This window comes from Myotis nattereri (assembly GCF_964212035.1).
Source record: "Myotis nattereri genome assembly, chromosome: 14".
NCBI lineage: Eukaryota > Metazoa > Chordata > Mammalia > Chiroptera > Vespertilionidae > Myotis > Myotis nattereri.
The window spans coordinates 58,471,772-58,494,083 of record NC_138089.1 but is presented as its reverse complement, the minus strand read 5'-3'; the positions used below and the strand labels follow the sequence as shown (position 1 = coordinate 58,494,083).

The 22,312-nt window shown below is 50.6% G+C and overlaps 1 protein-coding gene across 2 annotated transcripts in view; it reads left to right on the top strand.

Moving 5' to 3' along the window:
- The window catches only part of SUMF1 (sulfatase modifying factor 1), a 100,210-nt gene extending 78,916 nt beyond the window's left edge, over positions 1 to 21,294 (top strand). For both annotated transcript variants that reach the window (XR_013996804.1, XM_081106281.1), the window contains exon 10: positions 20,174 to 21,294. Coding sequence is in view for 1 of the 2 variants with exons in the window: in XM_081106281.1 (XP_080962407.1) it covers positions 20,174 to 20,192 (19 nt within the window). In the remaining variant the exon portion in view is untranslated. The remainder of the gene's footprint in view (positions 1 to 20,173) is intronic.
- The last annotated feature ends 1,018 nt before the right edge of the window (positions 21,295 to 22,312 follow it).

The window sequence follows — 22,312 nt, the reverse complement described above, 5'->3', positions numbered from 1 at the left end:
CCCCTGCCCCCCCCCACACTCACACACACTCACACACTCACACACACACACACACACACACACACACTCACACACACACACACACTCACACACTCACACACTCACACACACACTCACACACACACTCACACACACACACACACTCACACACACACACTCACACACTCCAATGGTATGTCCAAGTGCTAACCCTCAGGACCTGCAAATGTCGCCCCATTTGGAGGAAGAGGCTTGGCAGGTGCAATTCAACCAGATGATTTCATCCTGGAAGAACTGAGTGAGCCCTACGTCCAATGACAGGTGTCCTTCTGAGAAGAGGAGAAGATGCAGACCCACAGGGGTCACGGCCAGATGTGAAGGCCAAGGCAGAGGCTGGAGAGATTTGTCTGTCAGCCAAGGATTGCCAGCAGCTGCCAGAAGCTGGGAAGGCGTTATAGTGTGGGTTTGCCCTCAGAGCCACCAGAAGCCTGCTGACACCTTCACTTGGGATTCCTGGTCTTGAGAGTTCGAGGTAACAAACTTCTGTAAGGCCTCGGAAGCTACTATACCGCCCTCCATGAAGCATCCTGTAGGAGGCAGCACGCTGGGTGGGAAGGCATTGCACGTAAGAGTTAGCATGCATAGGTAATGCTGCTAATGAGCGTAATGCTGCCACCAGAGCTGTGTGACCTTGGCTGGGCGTCTCGATGAGCCTGCATTGCTTGGTCTGTAAAATGAAGACTTGACCTTCTCTTTCAAGTCCTTCTAGCTCTGGCTTCGTTCTCTCGCTATGTAAAATACTAGAAAACGGAACAAAACACAGCGGGACAGCAGGCAGTGTGGGAGTGTGCTTACTGAGAGAGGGGAGGAAAACAAGACGAGCCCAGGTTGCTCCCGCCTCTGGCTGGCACTCACTTCCTGCAGTGTGCCCAGAAGGGGGCAACTAAGGCGAAGCCCAGTGGTACTGCCGAGTCGAAGAGAAAAACGTTGGGATTTGTGGCGACGAGGGCACGGGACTTTGGGGTACAGAGCATCAGGGAGGAGAAAATAGCTCTAGAAAGCCGCATGGTGTCCCCTTGAGTCTCTTTTGGATACTAAGGTGCAAACGCATTGGTCGCACTCACAGTGTTGGGCAGTGGAGTGACGGGGAGTTGTCAGCTACGTGGTTTCCGGATCGCAGCCAGCCTGGGAGCTATTTAAGTTCTAACTAGTTATTTTAAAGAGACTTCATGGAGCCTCTGGTTTATATCATTGGAGACCCCACAAGGGTTATGTTTTAGTAGTAATGGAAACCATTTTTCTAACAAAACCGAAAAATAAGCCTTGAAAATATTAGGCCCATTTGCAAGTCATGTTCATTGACTGCCCAAACAAGCTTCAACACTGTTTACAGGAAGACAACAAAATCCAGACACTCAACAACACCTTCACAATGTCCTTCGTCTCATTAAAAATAACTAGACATTTTAGGTAGCAGGAAAAGCTGACTCAGAACCAGAAGGCAAACCCGTCCATAGAATCAGACCCGGAATGATGGACACAATGGAATTAGCAGACAAGGATTTTGAAATAGCTCTGATACATATGCATCAGGACTTAAATGAAAATATGGAGAGATGAATAGAACTATTAAGAGAATCAATGGAACTTCTACAACTGAGAAACACAGTATCAGAAATGAAAAATCCAGTGGCTGGGTATAGCAGCAGATGAGACACCCCCGCCTCACTCCCCCTCCTGGAAAAGGGGATCATAGAACTTGAAGATAGAGCAATGGAGACCATTTAGACCTAAGCACACAGAGAAAAAACAACAAACGTCTGAAAAATATAGAAGCGTGGCCGAGTGTCCTTGGAGCCACGGCAGCCTAGCGGACTGTAGTGACGTCCCGACGACGGTCTGTTTTATTGCAGCGGGAGTGCTTGACCTTGCGCTTTTGATTGCACTCATTTCAAAGGCATCTTCTGGAATAAACACATGGCCAGCTCCACAGCTGGAGAAAGAGCCAGGCCACCCCTGTGGACTGCCCTTTTAGAAAGCCCTGTGCGACAGACCGCTGGCCACGTCAGTGACACCACCTTTCCTGCCCACGCTTTGATTCCTACTCTTACGTTTTATATTCACCAAGAAAGAGGGACCTGGAGAAACCCTAGACACCTCACCCTCCACCCTGGCACAGGCAGAACCGCGGGTTCTCTCTCTTCTCCCACAACCTCACTGTTGGGCCCGGGCATGCCGTGTCCTCCAGGACCGGCGAGTAATACACATTGTTTTCGAAGTTCCCTGCTGGCTGTTGCTGAGGCACTGGCCCAGTCACAGCACTGGCTCAGGTTAGGAGGAGTTTGGGGGCCCACAGGTGGTACAGGCCCACGTGAGCGCCTCGGGCACTCCCCGCTGAGAGCATCACTGTCCCAAACACTGTGTAAGTGGAGTCCCAGAAAGAAAGAATGGGACTAGACAGCCGTGGGCAAACGGCCCGTTTGAAATGAATAAAACTAAAACAAAAAAAGACCGTACCCTTTTATGTAATGATGTTTACTTTGAATTTATATTAGTTCACACAAACACTCCATCCATGCTTTTGTTCTGGCCCTCCGGTCCAGTTTAAGAACCCATTGTGGCCCTCGAGTCAAAAAGTTTGCCCACCCCTGGTAAAAAACCAGAATGGCAGAAATCTCCAAGTTGGATGAAATCTTTAAATCCACCATTTCAAAAAGTCCAATGAACCCCCAGGCAGAATAAACACACATGCAAAACTACACCAAAGTATATAATGAAATGATTGAAAAAAGGCCTAAAAGCAGCTAAAGAAAATACTACACCCTCCCTACAGAGGCACAAGCTAAGAGTGATCACTGATTTCTTGTTAGAAACAATGCAGTGCAGAAGACAGAAGACATCTTCAGATGCTGGGCAACAAAACAACAGCACCCCAAACCTTACTAACTTAGAGTCCTACTCTCAGTGAAAACATCCTCCAAAAATGGATGTGAAACAAAGACGTTCTCAGGCAAGTCAAAGCTGAGAGAATTCATTGCTGCACGTTCAGGCTCCAGGAAATGATGAAGGAAGTTTCAGATGGGCCTTGGAATATGGGTTAGAATATGGCTCATGGGTGGGAGCATACAGAAGACTTTCATTCTTCCCTTGTGCATATATCTCTGTCAGTTTTCTTTTTTTAAAATAAATTTTTATTGATTTCACAGAGAGGAAGGGAGAGGGAGAGAGAAACATCAATGATGAGAGAGGATCATTGATCGGCTGCCTCCTGCACACTCCCTACTGGGGATCCAGCCTGCAACCTGGGCATGTGGCCCAACTGGGAATCAAACTATGACCTCCTGGTTCATGGGTCGCCGCTCAACCACTGAGCCACACTGGCCGAGCTGTCAGTTTTCTTTGTAGGAAAAATAACCATGTGCTGCGGAGTGGATAGGAGCTATGGGAGTAAATACGATGCAGCACCGTGGTCGGAGGGAGAGGCGGAAGTAGCCTGTGGCAAGGGCGGTCCGCGGCTGTGCAGTGGCTGCGTGTTACTGGAAGGCAGGCCGGGTACGGGGAGTTGCCTTTCCAGAGCTCCAGGCTGTGCTGCTGTCACAGCTTCCCCGGAACCTCCTTGCGCCGTCCTCACTCTCAGCCAGGTGGATCCCATGGCCCCTCCGCTTGCAGCTCTCAGACTCCCCACCGGAGCGGACACTGACGTTTCATAAATCTATTCTTCATCTGGCCCGAAGCCGCCTCCCTGAGCTTGTCCGGGTCCTCTGCCCTGCCCCCCACCGCACGGCGCCACACCGGCCTCGCCACCTCCAACCTGCCCAGCAACGCCTCTCCCTGGGTCTTGGCACCTGCTTTCCTTGGCCTCTAACTCTCTTCATCCTCAGCGTCTGGCTCCCTCCCTCCCCTGTGTCCAGTCCTTTGGGACGCTACCTGCTCACGGGCATCTTTCCCGAGCACCAGTCTTAGAGGCGATCCTGGCCCCCGGGACCCCTTCCTCTCCTGGAGGACGCGCGACCCCTCTCTTCCTGCGGGCGCGGGCCTTGGCCTTGCGTTCCTGCAGAGCTGCTCACCTTCCGAGGGACTCTGAGCTTCACTTGTGTGTCTCCCTTATTTCCAGTCTCTCTCCCCAGAATCCATCACAACACATCTAGGACCCGAGCCAGTTTTCTTTTCGTTTCTGTTTTGTTCACGGTTGCATCCCCAAGGCCTAGCACAGGGCATCACACGCAGTAAGCACTCATGCATATTCCACCGAAGGCTTGGGGACCCAGGAAGCCCACCCAGACTCCGTGCCTGCCAATCTGCCCACATACCTGAGCCGGCCCAGCAGCCTCCCATCACCTCCCGTCCTCGTTTGCCTCCGGGCTGCGAGGGATGAAGCGGGTCCTTATCACAGACATGGACTTGAAAGGCCTGCTGCAGGCTTTGTATTTGCCCGACAAACAGGACAGCCTGCTTTTGTCTTGAAAGCTTTTTTTGTGTCGGGAAAGTAGCTGCTCTGAGAAGGCGGGTTTCCTGAATTTCAAAGGGAACCTGTGGTCTTTTTGGGGGGTCGATTCCATCTTTTGGAAAAGTCGGCGCCCGCAGCCCTTCTGCACCGGAGCCTCCGAACCTCCATCCCTGACGGAGGCAGAGAGGAGGCGGCGCGCCACGGTCCACCAGGCCAGCCTCAGCCCGGGCGGTTCTGGTGTCAGCAGAGGGGACGGGAACCCAAGACTCTGCTCCTTGCTGGGACCTGAGTTGAGGAGAAGCTGGAGCCCAGCTGCCCCGCGCTGATGAGTTAATTCACAGACGGGCAGTGGCAGGGCCGGGGGTGGGGGTGCCGGGGGTGAGAGCGCCGGGCACTGGGCCCCAAGCACAGCCTGTCTTTCGTGGCCGAGGTCCCCACTGTGGAGAGCGCTGAACGGAAGGGGTGTCGCGAGACCCGGGGAGGGGGCAGGGGAGAGGGAAGGTAGCCCTCCAGTGGTCTGACCTCTAGGGGAATGATTAAATACCTTTTAGAAAGTGCTTTCACACCATCCCGGAGGGGAAGCGATTAGCTGGCCCTTTGTTGTGCAAGCTGCCTTTATCTTTCCCTGTGTCCAGAAAATGAATCGTGGTGGCTTCCGTGAGGGAACTTAATTTTCTTTTGAGTTGATTATCAAAACAGCGATGCTTCTCCCCACCCCTGACTCATCCAGTGCAGCTAAGCCACGGGAGCAAATTAGTCCTCTTAAGGGGGACTAAGTAGAAAAGCAAGAGAAATTGAATATAAGCTGCCTTTTATGTGCATTTTACGGGGAGGGCTAACATTTAATGGGTAGGGATGAAATATTAAACGTACAGTGCACACCCCATTATCTACATTGAATTAGAAAAAGCAAAATTTTAAAATAAAAGTTTTTAAACTAGCTTCTCCCTCCTTTCCCTCCCACTTTTCTTAACGTTTCTACCTCCTGCTGTACTCTGTGGAATGACTAAGAATCAACCCACCGAAAAGTATTTACTGAGCCCTTCCTTAGACCTAAAAGTTCTTAAAGGCTGACGTCTTACCTTGATTAGTTGGCTGATCCACAGTAATCCACACAGAGTCTCACACATGCCAGGAAATACTTGCTGAATGACTGTCCACATGAATGAATGGATAAGGAAGTGGGTGAATAAGCAATGGAATCAGTGAAGCAAAAGGGTCGTGGTCCGTTCTGACTTCCCCACCTCACTGGGCTGTATGGGTAAGGAAAGCACGCCTCGCCGCAAGAGGAGAGCGATTTCTTCAACTTGATTCTTACTTTGTAGAGTTGCGTTTTGCTATATTATTATTACCTAATACTCTCCTTTCAAGAAGAAGACAATACTGTGGCTCTGTAGATGATCTATTGCTGCATAACCCAAAAGATAGTGGTTTAAAACAACATTCATTCATCCTCTCTCACTCTGTGTGGATGGACTGTGCTCTGCTGGGTGGTTCTTCGGTTCCATGTGGTGTTGATGGGGCTGCTGTCCTCTTGATGTTCGACTGGCCTGGGGTTGTCCGGATGGCTTACACGCAAGCCTGGCCCTGGGTGATGGCTGTGGACTTGTTCTCCATGTGGTCTCTCATGTGGCCTGGGCTTCTCATTTCATAGCAGAGCAATTTCAAGAGTATTCTAAGAGCAGAAGCTGTAGAACTCCTTAGCTTCAGGCTCGGGAGTGATTGAACCACTTCCTCCACCTTCTGGGCAAAGCAAGTCACAGGGAAGACAGTTCCCGGGGAGAGGAAGTGGGCTTCATTTCTCAATGAGTACAGCGACAAAGAATTTGTAGCCATCTTTCTACTTCAGTGACACATCTTTAGGAAAAAGATTCACTTGTTGAAAGCATACATATAGTAAGAATTAAATGAATGGTCCTGGCTGGCGTGGCTCACCGGTTAGAGCGTTGGCCCATGAATGGAAGGGTCACGGGTTTGATGCCAAGGACACCTACCTGGGTTGCAGGTTCCCTGCCCCGATTGGGGCATGTGCGGGGAGGCAACCAATTGATGTCTCTCTGACATTGATGTTTCTCTCTCTCTCCTCCTCCCTCCTCCCTTCCACTTTCTCTAAAATCCATGGAAAAAAATATCCTCCAGTGAGGATTAATAATAAAAAAAAGAATGTAATGAATGATGAGTGAATGAATGAACAGAAGGTATAGAACATGTCTGAATTCCAGTCTTGGCGCCATCATTTACATATCTGTGGTCTGGTTGAGTTACTTAAACTTGCTGAGCCGCAGTTGTCTCACCTGTGAGTAGGGTTGTTGTTGAGGACGAAACGGGGTCATGTCTATAATGTTCTAAGCTCAGTGATCCAGGTCCAGGGTATGTTTTCAAGGAATTGTTAACCACTGTTATTTCTGTTATTATTATTACTGATGTTGTTAACAAGTAAAAGTCAGCTGAACTTCGTTATGGTTGTGGGAAAGCATGAGACCTCCGTGGGAATGCCGTGGTATAATGATGTTTGGCCTGGGAATTTCTGACACCGACGTATGGACCCGTAGTCTTCTGTTTGTGTGCTACCAGCTTCACAGGGGCAGAAACGAGACGTCAGGACTAGTAGAAGGTCATCGTGACCTCCCAGATCCCCATCAATGGGTGAAATTCTCTATGGCTTTGATTTTAAGGGTTGATTTAGTTTGCTCAGTTATAATGATAACAGTCCATTAAATATCATTTCCATTCGGAGGACAAATGGTGTGAAAGTACAAACATATCTGTGTACCTTTAAGTAGATTGAAGTGTGTAATTTGACAAAATCACTTCATGGATAAAGCTGTAAGATGATACCCGGCTGGAATTTGAACACACAATAGAGGTCCATTTTATTCCACCAGCATCTTCATCTTGTTGTGGATTAAGGCTAAATGTCAATTGATGTCCATCGCAGAAAAGAAATGATTAAAACTCTCCCCACCCCAATCTGTTCTTGCAACCTTGTCCGTCCGAGTTAATGGCTCAAGGAAAAACCAGGACCCCTCTCCATCTTCCCTAATCATTCCTAATCAGTCCAGAAGCCAGCCATCTAAGACCTATCCTCAAATGTATATTCCGATTGGACCCCTTCTCTCCATTTTCTTCTTATTATCCTAATCCAACCTCATTATCTCCAGCCTAGATTATTACGCCAGCTCTTGACGGATGCCTCCTGCTCCTACTTCGGTCCCTTTGTGTCCCGTCTTTGCACAGCCACCTGAAAGCATTTTTTTAAAAAAGCTTTCTAATGACTCCCCATTATTCCTAGAATAGAGCCTGAATTTGCTCTCTTGGCTTAGCTCCTCTCTGGCCTCATCTCTTACCGCTCTCCCCCCTGTGGTGTGGGCTCCGGACACCGTCGCCCTGTTGCTGTGCATCCAGTACATTAAGCTCCAGCTCATGGCTGCGGGGCGCTTAGGAAAATGCCGTGTGAAATGCTTTGCTCAGGTGCCTGCACAGAGCCTCCTCCTGGTCAGGAAGGTCTCCGCTGGAGAAGCTTTTCTTGACCTTCCTTGACCATGGAAGCCAAGTCAGCCTCCCCACCCTCGTCATTCTCTGTACCATCCTCATCGCCAGCGTGGCCGCGCTGCCCATGCTGGGCAATCATTTGGGTCGTTTATTTTTCATTTGTTCTCTTTTTTTAAAATAATTTTTTTAAAAAATTGATTTCAGAGAGGAAGGGAGAGGGGGAGAGAGATAGAAACATCAGTGATGAGAGAGAATCATGGATCGGCTGCCTCCTGCACGCTCCCTACGGGGGATCGAGCCTACAACCTGGGCATGTGCCCTGACTGGGAATCGAACGGTGGAACCATGACCTCCTGGTTCGTAGATCAGTGCTTGACCACTGAGTCACACAGGCTGGGCTGTAACTCTTTTTAAAATCACCAGAGCAACGGTCTCGTGTTTCTGACTTATTCACTTTTGTGACCACAGCACCTAGCAGGTGCCTGGGTATAGTAGGTGCCCAATAAATACTAGTTGGCTATTCCCAGGCACCTCACAGGGCAGAAATGAGCACTACCTTCTTGAAACATTCGCTTCTTTGGTCAATTACACGCATATATTTATTTATTTTTTAAAAGTGTTGTAACTTTTAAAAAGTATTCGGTGCTGAGAATAGATGAAAGCAAGTTGGCATTCCCAGGTGCTTGCATTAGACTCCCGCCTCTGTCCTCCCCACTGATCTTCCTTCCTGCTGATTCCCCGGCTGCTCGCCGGCAGCCAGCGCGGCAGGCAGTGCGCTAGAACAATAGAAAGGCAGCCGCATTCCGGTCCAGGGCTGTCATGTTTTATTGATGTCGGATCTGTGGATGGTACTTAATAAAGAATGAAAAGCTCTACAGGGTTTTCACTTTTCAACATTTGCTTTTAGTGAGTCAGAGTCAAGATCAGAAAGATTTTTAGATAAACCTATTGAACTAATAACAGGAGAGCCGAACAGGGAGCCCATCTGTACTTTCTCCCCGGCTTTAAAATGATGTTTCATTCACACACAATCTTTCCCAACATTGGGAGGCACTTTGTGGCAATAGGTTTTGAAACAGCGCTTAAATATTCAGTTGGGGATCTTTCAGGAGAGAGCAACTTTGGCCTCATCATTAATAGGTGCTCATTAGAACGACTTAAAATGCATCTGGTGATGGGACTGTGACTCCTGACAGTCCAGTCTGGGTGTCTTTTGTGTGGTCAGTTGTCTTATTTTGCCACAATTTGGTAGCAGGTTAGAGCAATCATTTTTATAACTCGGTGTTGCTTTATTTTTTATTTTCAATCACAGTAGATTTGGGGGTAAAATGTACTTAAAACACGGCCCTATTTTTCAATAACAAATGTAATAAGCATATCCAGAAGGATTAAGGCTGAATTCTCTTGATTCTTTTCAAAAATTTATTGTTGACACTATTAGGATGTCCCCCACCCCCACCCCCTTTTTTCACCTCCACCCTTTTGATCCTTTAAGGCCATTCTGGTCAAGTCCCTGAAATAAAATAACGATATGTTATTGTGGGCCGCTTAGATGCCAGGAGCGTTAATATGTGCTCACACACTAGCAGCTCAAAGGGAGGCCTTACTCATCCACCTCATTCTTCAGAGGAGAACACAGGCTCCCCGCCAACGGGCTGAAGGCACTTTGCACCGGTGGCTCTGAAGGGCATCATGACCTTAGCTGTAGGGTTTCTGTAGACACTCCATCAGGTTGAAGAAGATCCCCTCTGTTCCTGGTTTAATGAAGGTTTTTTTTTTGTCATGAGCAAGTGTTAGATTTTGCCAAATGCTTTGTATGCATCCATTGATATGGTCATGTGATTTTTTTATCCTATCGATGTGATAGATTATATTGATTAATTTTCAAAGGGTGAACCCTTCTTGCCAGAGCTGGTCTTTCAGCCGCTCCATTGAGCTGTGGAGGAGTCAGCCTGGTTTTCCTCCGACTCTAGTCTGTCCCAAACACAAAGACCGTCCACTGTGCAATGTCTGACAGACCCTCGCCCATGGTTTACTACATGACACTGGGATATTTTCAACACAATATACCTCATTCCATTTCTAGCCATAACTACTGAGGGTCATAAAAATAATTTGGAGAGGAGTCTTGTAATTATTTTATTTACAGATAGTCTGTCGAACTAAGACAAACATTATCATATGTGTTTCCTACTCTATCACTGTTTCTGTCTCTCTATTTCCTGATATATAGTATAAAGCGTAATATGTATAAACTCTGATGGATACTCAGTTTGCAGGTTCCATTGTGTAGACCTGTCCTTCTTCTACGATTTAGAAGATTCCTGGGCCGATCACTCTTTTCTTTGCTCTCGGGAGTTCTGGAGCGGAGGTATCTAGCTCACCTGCACATGCAGCCAGGGAACTAACTCCTTGGTGCCTGTTGAGGACAGACTTCCTTCTTGGCTTCGACCTGCTTTCATAACTCCTTCCCCCTGGCTCCATCTTCGTTGGTTTTGCTCTGTTTTTGGCATCTTTTAAGTTTGTTTAAATCCCCTTTAAAATAAAACATGCTATACATAAATAATAACACACATGTACTTTAGAATTCAGTATTTGCACTGCCCATTATTGAGGAGCTAGTTAGAGAAACGTCAACGCTCTTAGCTTGAGGAGAGTCACTTGCCCAGAGGAACAGACAGAATGTTCATTGCACTTAATCTACTGTCTGTGTCTGGCCGCAGGGGAGTGTGGAATCGGGGGGGGGGGGGGGGGGCGGGCAAAGAACAGAGTTGGCCCCTCATTTAAAACGTAATTTGCAAGGCTGTAAATTCGGTGGTATATTATTTTTCTAAACCTTTTAACCGTCTACATAAAATGAAATTGTTTTTCACCCTTCAATGTTTCGAAGAGGTGGGCACGCTATTCGAAAGCATTTGTAAGGGGAAAAATGTAGTCCTTGCAGAGGCAGCGGGCAGCAGTGTGCGAGCAGTAAGTGGATCATCACCGGGAAGAAGCACTAAAGGCTATTTTCTGTTTCAACACGAAGTTATGAAGAGTTGGATTTCCCCTAAGGAGCTAATTATTTGCTGAGATTACTGTGGCAGCAGATTTTACAAGAAGCTCAAGATCTCTGTAAATAGCCATAAAATAGCTGTAGCTGCCATTTAAATGCAGCACCAAAACCGTATAAACCAGCTTGTTTTTAAAAAACGACTGAACGTACAAATAATTAACTATGAAGCATTTTTAAACTGAGAGCGGCGAAGGCCTGGGAAGGGCAGGGTGAGAAGGAGAGGTGGGGGGTGGGGGGCGGGTTGGGAAGAAAGGGGACATTTGTAATCCTTCAACAATAAAGATAAGATTTAAAAAGTGTGATAGTCCTTATGCAGCAACGTTAACATTTCCCCCGAGTCTCTCGCTCCTCGGTCCACTGTTAGAAAGTGACAGTGGCATCGGACAGCGTCCCAGCTGGCCTTAGGGCGCCGTCATTCAGGTGCCGCCCTCCGTCCGTAAGGCACGGGGAGTTGTAGTCATACACGCAGTCTCTTGGCACCTTCTTGGCGCCCGTCTTTGGGATGTGGCACCTGTTATGTGTCCACGAGGTCCTGTTCGTCCTCCTTCCTCCCCCTTCACGCGCTCCAGCCCCTTGACCTCACGTGCACGGAGCCGCCCCAGCGCCCCCCGGGCCATGTGCCGCACGTGGCTGCCTGTTCGTTCCCGTTGTGTGGCGTTGATTCCATCGCACGAGTAAGCCTCGATCTGTCTGTCTGTCTGTCTGTCTGTCCTGTTGCTGACGGCGTGTGGGTGGCTAGCTCTATGCAGAGGCCGTGATGACCATCACCCCCTGCTCTTGTGCATAAATACGTGCGCGTTTCTGTTGGGCAGATCCCCACAGGAGGGGAAATCCCAGGCCGCGGGGTGGAGGTTTGGATTTTGTAAATGCCGCCGAATGGCGTCCGAGCTTATACTTCCCGACAACAGCGTGGAAGCGTGGCTGTTCTCCAGCCCCCTCAGGCCTTGGCAGCAGCAGGTGGTTAAGTATTCTGGTAGCTCCGTGGTAGCACTTCATGATCGAAGTGTGAGAAGGAGACGACCCACCTCATTCTCCACCTTGATGGGTCCTGAGAGACCCAGGCCCCGAAAGCACAAGCCGAAGTGCCCAGCGCCGAGCAGAGGACACACAGCGTTTCGGCAGGCCAGCCGCTCTTGGGGGCACTGACCTCCGGGGTGCCCTGTCTATGTAAGGCAGTGATGGCGAACCTATGACACGCGTGTCAGAGGTGACACGTGAACTCGTTTTTTTGGTTGATTTTTCTTAAATGGCATTTAAATATATAAAATAAATATCAAAAATATAAGTCTTTGTTTTACTATGGTTGCAAATATCAAAAAATTTCTATATGTGACACGGCACCAGAGTGAAGTTAGGGTTTTTCAAAATGCTGACACGCTGAGCTCAGAAGGTCCGCCATCACTGATGTACGGTGTAAAGATCAAGAGTAAACACAAGTGTAGGCTGGACATGCCACCGTCTGCGTGACTGCAGCACCAGAGCCTCAATGCCTAGGGCTGGAGCCAAAAATCCTTCACACAGAATGACTTCAGTTTCATATTGACTTAAAAAAAAAGAAAAGAAACGCCACACCTGGGATCCAGCTATAGATTTCAATCGACTTTTCCTTGTAATTTGAGATAAATTGAAATCTATGATAATGAACGTAACCAGGAAGGGAACATCTATTCTTGGCTTCTTTCAGGCACTAGAAATGATCGATTTGAAACTTTATTGGTTTTTTTTCCACGGTGGTGGCTTCCAGGGGGGCCTAATTCAATATTCCTGCTGGCTCCTGTGAGGAAAGAGAGGGAGGAGCCCGTTTCCGGTGAAGACAGGCCTGCTCGTTTGCAGATGTTTGCAGATGTTTGCAGAAGGCTGTCTTCTCCTTGTGTCCCCACAGGGTGGATGGAGAGGGAGGGGCAGCAACCTCTCTCGTGTCTCTTCCCTCATGACCTCATTTCCTCCGAAAGGCCCCACCTCCTAACAGCATCACTTTGGGGGCTAGAATGACAACATAGGAATTTTGGGAGAACAAACGGCAGTCCATACCAGTGATGCCACGTGCTGGGCCAGGGAAGGTTGTGGAGGGAAAGATCGGTAGAGCAGGAAAAACAGTCCTATTTTGGCCAGCGTCAGATGGAAACGCCTGTAGACACGCAGGCGAGTAGGGAAGGTGGGTAGTGGGAGAGGTGCATTTTGAGAGCCCTTGTCCTGTGGGTGGTATGTCAGACCATGACCCGATGCCGTCCTGCGGGAGAATGTATGGACAGAAAAGCAGACCAAAGGCAAGCGGTGGGGCACCTGCGCTTCAGGGACGGGGAAGAGGGAGGGAGCTGGTGACCGTGACAGAGGAAATGGCCAGGGAGGTGCAGGGCAGCCGGAGAAGCCAAGGAAGGGTGGACAGCCATGCCCCACGCCGCTGAGGTCAGACCAGATAGGACGGAGATGACCTCAGGTGTGCAGGGGGGTGGCTGGGGGAGAAGGAAGCCTGTCGTAGAGGGTTCAGAGGAGAACTGGAGATGAAGCAGCAGAAATATTTACTAGGGACCTTTTTTTCAAGAATGTTGTTAAGATAGAGTAGGGAAGTGTGGATCGGTACGACTGGGGCTACGCTGCAATGACAAATGCCAGCTCACCTCTTGGTCACGTTATGTGTCAGGAGCAATGAGGCAGCGATGGCCCGGCACCGCACGCAAGCTGACAGCTCTCCCACCCCTGGACACTCCTCGGTGGGAGAGGAAGGAGTGGAAGCCGGAGCTGTGATGGGCAGGGTCTCCCATCTTCAGCTTGCACTTCCCCTACTCGACACTCCTTCACATCCTATTGGCCAAAGCTGGTGACACACTTACATCCCATTGGTCAAAGCAGGTTACACTCCACCCTCATTTATATCCCATTGGCCAAAGCAGGTGACACTTGGCCCCGGTTCACATCCCATTGGCCAAAGCAGGTAAGCCCACGACAGGAGGCGCTGCACCTCACAGGGTAGTGGCTGGCCATGTGCCCTCCTTTTCTAAGGAACAAGTAGTGACTACTTCACCACAACCTACCTCCTAACCCTACATGCATACATTTTTTATTTTACTTTATTTTTAAGTATGTTTTTGTTGACTTTAGAGAGAGAAGGAAGGGAGAAGGAGAGGGAGAGAAACATTGATGGTTGCCTCCTGCACGCCCCCTACTGGAGATGGAGCTCGCAACCTGGGAATGTGCCCCGACTGGGAGTCAAACCAGTGACCTCTTGGTGCACAGGTTGATGCCCAAGCAACCGAGCCAACCAGCCAGGGCACACACACTTTTTATTTTGATGGGTGATAAAACCATGTCTGCGTGCTATTGAAAATATGCAGGAGAGAGACCCATTAATTATAGGAAAAAGTCAGAGGGCGAGGGGCGGGGCTTTTTAGGGGTAAAGACACTGACTTATTGACAGGAGGGAGGCACCGAGAGAGCACAGGTACTAAGGTTGGCAGGTTGGCTGTGTCTTTCACACCCAGCCTTCCTGTTCTGTCCACATTTTGGTTCTGTTCTGTCTTCCCAGTAACTCCCAAGAACAGGGTATCTGGGAGGTATATTTTCTGAAATGTGAATGCTTAGGCATCTTCTTTTGTTGCCTTCCACAAAGACAAATAGCTGAGTCCAGAATTATTTTTAAAAATCTCTGAATGTCTGGAGACATCACTAGGTTATGGTTGCATCTGGGACACGGACGAACTCAGGGCTGGCACCGGCTGTCTCCAGTTCATGCCTCACTCTCAGTACAACAGCTTGTGTGTGCTCATAAGGAGGGCAGGCATGAGCCCCAGCCATCACATGTTCGGGCAAATTTTTAATGGTTAATTTTAAATAAAAATTTAGTTGATTTAATTGTTTTTATTTTTAGAGAGGAAGGGAGACGGGGAGAGAGATAGAAACACCAATGCTGAGAGAGAACCACCAGTTGACTGCCTTCTGCACGTCCCCTACTGGGGATGGAGCCCAAAATCCTGGGCATATGCCATGACCTTGAATTGAACCATGACCTCCTGGTTCATAGGTCGACACCCTACCACTTAGCCACACAGCCGGACAATGGTTAATTCTTTAATACTTTAAATTATATCATCCGTTTTAGCTCTGGGAGAATTAAGCCCAATTCCCATGGATGAATACAGGGTGTGAAGAAAGAAAATAGGTGACTCTCATAAGCATTTGCTGAGAGAATGAGGCCCTGGGAAACGCAGGGAGAGCAGGTACAGCTCCGAGCTCGCACAGGGACGCCGCGGCCTCTCTTTTGCGGCCAGATGAGGAGCAGTTACATCTCTATTAGGGCGAGAAGGAGCCGTAGAGCCTGGATCTTCTAACGCTGTGTGTGTTAGGAACATCGATCTTCGTAATAACGTCTGCCAGCTGCAACATCTGAAGGATTTCACCCACCTGGGAGGGGATGTCCTTCTCCTACAGCCTCTTTCCCTTCCCAGCGAGGGCATAGGGTGGGAATGGCAGTGAGAGGGATGAGGACTTGCGCTCCGAGGGTTCCTGTGTAGCCGGCTGTGTCGCTCTCCCCTCGCCGAGCGGGCCTGTGGTGCTCACGTGTGTGACTTCCCTGTAGGACGGCATATGGCATTTTTCAGCAGGTTCTGAGCGATGGAGATGCCACGTGTCTCCTCCGAGGACCATGTTCTTAATGATGAGAACCCCATTTTGACAAAGATTGAAAGTGACAGACAGTTAAGCGGGAACATCAGCTGTCGGCATATCGCCTGTCCCCCATTTTTCTGAGTTTGGGAGAGTGTTTGGGAGCAAAGTCCCCAATTTCATAGCCATTGCTCCTTAGCAGGCAAATTGGCAGGGATTTGAAAGTTCTGCCCAATAATTTTTTTCATCATTTCTTTAAAACAATCTTGGTTCGCTCAGCCGGCATGGCTCAGTGGTTGAGCATCGACTTAGGAACCTGGAGGTTATAATTCGATTCCTGGTCAGGGCACATGCCTGGGTTGTGGGCTCAATCCCCAGTAGGGGGCGTGCAGGAGGCAGCCGATCAATGATTCTCTCTCCTCATTGATGTTCCCCTCTCTCTTCCTCTCCCTTGCACTCTCTCTTCTTCTCCCTTCCTCTCTGAAGTCAATAAAAATGTATTAAAAAAGCACACCACAGAACATGAGTGGTTATAATACACGCGTGTGCAGAGCACCCAGGCACTGTGTGTGGGGGGATGTGTGGTGTGGGGGGTGTGGGGGGTGGGGGTGGAGGAGCAGATCCTCATTCCCCGGGATCGACTCTGGCTTGAACCTTGACCACGCGCCGGTCGTTTTATCTGATGCGCTTACTGTTGCTCGGGTAAACGCCACCGGCACCAGAAGCACGTGCGCCCCAGAGATGGGGAGAAGCCAGAACTTACCGCTTAGATGTCAGTCTCTCCCGCAGAACTTCACGATGTCGTGGTGGGAAAGTTCCAGAAAGGTCACCCCGTGTCTGCGTCGAGGGAATACTCGGCCCATGCCGTCGTGTATAGTCAGAGGCTAATTGGACTACTTAGAGGATTCGGATTTTGTTATTGACGGATGTTATTAAGAATACACTTTGCAGAAAATATGCAAATATTATTTTTATTGATCAAGTGCCCATTTTAATGACAACAGAGAAGGGACTTTCATGAGCGCATTCTGGGAGGATGTGCTGTGTGACCTGTGTTACATAGGTGGCCGTAAATCAGGATAAACAAATGACAGCGGCGCATTTTTAGTGACGCAAGTTTCGGGACAGAGGAATGGAAGTTGGAAAGTTCTGAATTAAGTCCGGCATTTGCATAGGCCGGGGGCTGCTCATCTGAAAACAAAGCCGGTTCGGTGAAACCTGCCTTTTGTTAATTAGACAACTGCCAGCCTTCCGGCAGGAGTCATTAGCCACTGCGGTCGCCGTAAGGACGCGCGTTTGTGATCCTGGGGCCTTAGAGAGAAAACAGGGAAAGCCAGGCGGGCGGGCGGGCGGGTGCTTCTGTCTCTGCTTTAGATTCTCCAGTTCGTTCAAGTGAGAAACGCTGTGAATAGGGTCACTTAGGACAGAATGAAGCGGGAAGTGAGAAGAAAGCATCTCCGTGGCAGGCATGGGCTTTTACAACAATTACCAAAAAGTAGAAGGTATTCAGAAATAGCTCTTTGGCCTGGCTGGTGTGGCTCAGGGGTTGAGCATTGACCTATGAACCAGGAGGTCACGGTTTGATTCCAGTCAGGGCACAGGCCCGGCTTGCAGGCTCGATCCCCAGTGTGGGGGGTGCAGGAGGCAGCCGATCCATGATTCTCTCTCATCATGGATTCTCTCTCCCTCTCCCTCTCCCGTCTCTCTGAAATCAATAAATTTTTTTTTTTTAATAAAAAAATAACTCTTGGTCATTTTAATGGTGACGGGAGACCAGTGCGCCGCGGGGGCTCTAAGTGAGAGTGTCACCCACGCCGGTCGCCCCGCGTTGCTACAGACCGTGGGGCTCGGTGAGTGTCAGCCGTTCTCGCCGGTTCCCGCATGTTCGCGGCAGAGGCTGTGGACTGAGGGGGAGTTCCGTGACGCCATAGCTCGCGCTCCTGAGCAGCCGCCTCTCATGGTGACTGGGTTTCTTTCACTCCGAGGGTCTTTATGGTGAGACGGTTGCATTTACTCCAGCGCCCGGGCAGGGCCTCTCTCTCCCTCCAGCTTTGCTTTCCTCGTGCTGCTCCCGCCCACGACACGGGGGCCTGTATCCAGCCCCAGCCTGCGGGCCAGTTTCCCAGGACACTCGCAGCGTTGTCTCTGGGGAGCGCCGATGTCCCTGTGCACGGCACACATGCAGGGAGAGAGAGGGGCACAGGCCTGCTTTCTTCTGCAAAATAGAGGGTGTCCCCCAAAATGTGTCCACACTTTCACAGCTGACACCTCACTTAATGTTCCCTCCTTTTTGGGGTTAACTGATTTAACATACTGGGGGAAGCCAGACTCAGCTTTGAACAAAGAGAATTTATCCTAAAATGCCCCTATACTTTCTTTTTTTAATGGGGATACATAAAAGATAGGGTTTACGGTACCAAGCCAGCAACAGTCCATGAATTGAGGGCGCACAGATAGCGAACAGAATGACCCCTGATGTTTGCGATGCCATTGCTTCACGTTATCAGCAGAGCCTGCTCATGAGTTTGAAAACAGACATTGACCAAAAAATACGATTCCTTTCTGTAGATCCTTTTACATTTTGAAAATGAACTGTATGTTAATAAACACTGACTTTATAAACATTCAAAGTACATACGCATTTTGGGGGGACACCTGTATATACAGCCAGGCTGCCCTGCTGCCCTCTGCGGCCCGGGCTCGCGGGAAGTGGTGTATAAACACGAAGAAGGAAGGTATCCCACGGACACGGGAGGCGCCAGCACCCAGAGATCGCAGCCGGTGGCTGAGGAGGTCGTGCCAAGGACAAATTGCTCTGACACACGTGGTGACGTGTGAACTGCCCCGCGGCAGCGCTGCAGATGTTGCTGTTACTGTCCATCGCGGTCACAGTGGGAGCTCCGGGGCGTGCTCTGGGATTGTTCAAGGGACCAGGCTCTGGTTTCCCTCCTAACACGCTTCTCCCCTCGCCCGCTCCTCTGCACCCTCCTCCCTGCACCCCCTTCCTCTCTCCACACCGTGACGTGCTTCTGGAACCAGAGGCAAGGACACGGTGCTTTGCACATAGGAGCCACCGTGGACGCTGCGCGCGAAGGTTCATGCCTGGGTGATGGTGGCAAGAAGCTTGGGGTCCAGTCCTGGCTGTGCTCCTGTGAGTCTCTCCCGAGGCAGCGCCGCCGCCTGCCTGGGCCCCTGGCTCCTAACGTGCCGGTGAGGGTGTGAGCCTTGGTCGTCCGTCTGGGCCCCCAGCCATGAAGCCAGGCGGCGACCGCGGCCGGGGCAGGTTCCACAGCGGCCCCATCGGAGTGGTAATCGGCGGGGCTGTCATTAGGCCCCTCGTAATGGCTTCCGTAAATGTGCGGCTTAAATTTATTTAGTTCCGGGGGTTCTCTGAGCAGCCATCGCTGTATTTCATGCGGTGATTTCTATAAACTAGAAATGCCGTTTTTCTTTTCAGCCCAAGAATTGCAATGAACCGATTATTCAAAACCAAATTTAATCAAGTGCACTTATTTCCCTCCTTTGGCAAGTGTGCGCGCCCTGGGCCCTGCAGAGAAACAGGACGTTGCCGTGGGCTTGGCTGCACGGCGCTGAGAGACGGGCCGCCAGGATTTACTGCTCATTTGGCTGTTGAGCCTGGCAGGGCCTCCCATGATGACATTTCATGTCTGGGCTTGGCTTTGAACTGCAGCTTTCCTGCGCGTCTGCCACACGCACTCCCCGCCCAGCGGGCCCCTTGGCGGAGGAGGATCGGCAGGTGGCGGTGGCGCGGGGCGGCTCGCGGGTCCGTTGCACGCGCGGTGACTTAGGCTGGGTGTGTGCGTGCTCGCGGGGTCCACGTGATCGCCTCTGACCGTGGCCTTGAAAACCCAAGGAGATGGTAAAAATAAAGCACAGCCCCCTAGTGTAACAGCCTCGGGGAAGAGCAGGCACTCTGGCCGAAGTTAAAGAACTGCCGGTGTTTGCCAGAGTAGATGACGGGAAAATGAGAAAGTGGTTGATCTTTTAGAGCCAAAAGGTGGTAAGAGCATGAGATGGAGTGTTAAGAGCCCCCAGTTGCCTGCGCCCGAGTCCTGGCATCACTACCGGCTGCCGGGGCGACCCTGGGGATAACTGAACTCTCGGAGCCTCCGTGTCCCCGTCTGGCCCGTGAGGTTGGGAGTGACGGGGATGGGAAATGGGAAGGATGGTGACCGCGTTTCCCAGATCTGTTGTGAGATGATGCCCGTTGCCTCTGAGAAAGAGCTCCTCCCTCTCGACCTCCGTCACCATCAACTCGGTGCAGGTGCGGTGAAGAATTGCTGCACAGACTCCGCGGACGGAGGTGACCCCATTCGCCAAGGCGAGGCTTAGGGACCAGGGAGCTGTTCTCTTCCCACCGTCCACAAGTCTTGTATGGAGTTTGCTGTGTCATAGGATCCTATCCCCCCGCGCCCCCCCCCCCCCCCGGAAACGGAGTCATAATAATAAAGGAACAAGGCCTCCATGACCAGGATGTGGTCAGACTCAAAGATATGTAAGGTCTCTTTCAGCATAAAAGTCTGTGCTTTGGGGTCTCTTCACATTCAAAAATGTCGGTTGTCATCTTCTCACACCCCCAGGAGCTCTGCGATGACCTAACCGTGACCTCTGGTTTGGGGTGCGAGGCCTGCGTGTGGAGGAGTCTGGAAAGGCAGCCGGAACCCATCCTCCACGGCCCCCTGCAGGCTCAGGACCCAGCTCAGCCCGAGCCCCAGAGCCGAGAGGAAGGAGAGAAGGTTTTCTGGGATAATGTGGCGGACTCCTCAGCAGCACGAGAGCATTCATGCTTCGGGGTGGCCTCTGCCGGGGATCCTCATCCTCAGCTGATGCCTAAAGGCATCTCCTCTCGTGCTAAGACTTTGTGTCCATGTCTGCTCCAGTCGTCAGACCTTACAATCGAGGCATTGTTCATCCTTGCAATTGCTTGGGAGGCAATGGAATCAGCTTCAAAAAGAAGGTTCCAGTAGAGAGTCTTATGTGGGGGCTGAGCACACAGTGGGTGGACAAGGGGTGCTCAGGCGGATATCGAACGAACATGCTGTGGCTTTTTCCAGCACCAGCTCTCCCGGCAGGAGCGGAGCCACGCAGGAGACCCCAAGGAGGGGAGTCCGAGGATTCTACCTCTGACCTGCGTTTCTTTGTCTTGCATTTCCTGCTGGTGACTGAGGTTTCACAGCCTCTGGCCTCTCGCAGATGTGCCTTCCCCTCCCTTCTCCATGGGCTGTGTTGCCTGGAAGTTTCTGAAATAGGCGGGAGCGTTCCTCCTCCCCCCCCGTCCACCCCCCAGCTCCTGACTAAATTGTGCTCTGATGCTCCCCGCCACTTGGAGCTGCAGTCACCACCCTCCCATCAAGGTGACAGTGGTGACGGCACGCCCCACGGCTGCCACTCTTCCCACCTACCCGGTGTCAGCCTGGCAGGGGCTCTGAGGGAGAGGCAACACCAGGTCACCCCTGCATGTGGGAGACGCTGCGGAGCGGACACCTGCAAGGGTGGGGCGGGGGAGCGAGGGGCCGGGAGTGCTCATCTCGGCGGGACTCCCTGAATTCTGTGCCCCGTGACCCTGTGTGATCACCATTGGCTCCCTCTGGCGTGTTCCTTAATTGTCTTGCTCACGAGCAAGAATCATAATTTGGAGTCTGGAAGTGAATGAAGAGTGTACAGATCTGAGTTCACTGATAAATTAGTTTCATGAGACTTTTCTATTTTTCCTTCTCCGTCATCTTCGATCACTGTACTGTTTATTTAAAGCTATCGAATTTCATTGATTCTAAGGTGAGTTCCGCCCCGCCCCCCCATCTCCCTCTGCAGTAGGGACATGTCTCATGGTTGGGGTGTCTCATGGTTGGGGCGTCTCACAAATGTCCTCTCTTTCTCTGAGGCGCGTGCAGGGCACTGAGAGGGGATGATCTCTCAGAGGCGGTGACAGCGGGTGTGGTCTCGGCTTTGTGCTGCGTCTGGGGCGGACATTTCCTCATCCAGTCCTCACCGGGCTCCATTGATTGAGTAATCGATCAGCGCATTTTTCTTAACTAATACTTCCTGAGCTAATATAGTTAATCATCAGAATTAGTATGTATCGAGCAAGTCCTTTCCAGACCCTCTCCGCACTTCAGATGCCCGGGAGGGAGCTGTGGATGCTATTTCACTTCGTAGGTCTGCAGAATAGAATTGGCGTTCGGAGGTGAAGAAGCTCGCCAAGGTCACAGGGTTGGTGGAAGCAAGGCAAGGTCAAAGGCAGGTCCCGGCCCCCAGCGCCCCCACTGTGAACCCCACCCGACAGCGCATCAGATGTTCACTGTGGGTGCAGTCAACGTGGGTGAAGGATGGTAGCATCCGCAATAGGCTTTTACAAACCCCGAATCCAATCCCAGCCTAATTACGGCAAATGCAAACTCTCTTATATTTGCATTTAAAGGTGTAGAACCCTGTTAAAATACACCCTTAAAAGCGCACTTAAAAAGGCATTAACCAATCAAACAGTGAGCGGCGTTGCCAGGTGGCACCGTTTCCCTCCATTGGGGCCAAGTAAGGGCGGGGTTGGAGTTCACGCTCACCCCGCCGGAAGGACAGCTGTCCACGCCACGTGGGAAAGCAAACGCAGCCCACGAGCCTTTATCCCGAGATCTAATTCTGAGCGTCTAACTGATTAAGGAAAATACCATCCAGACCCAAGGGGGTTTTAAGACATCGCGTAGTAACAATTTATGACGTGGGGC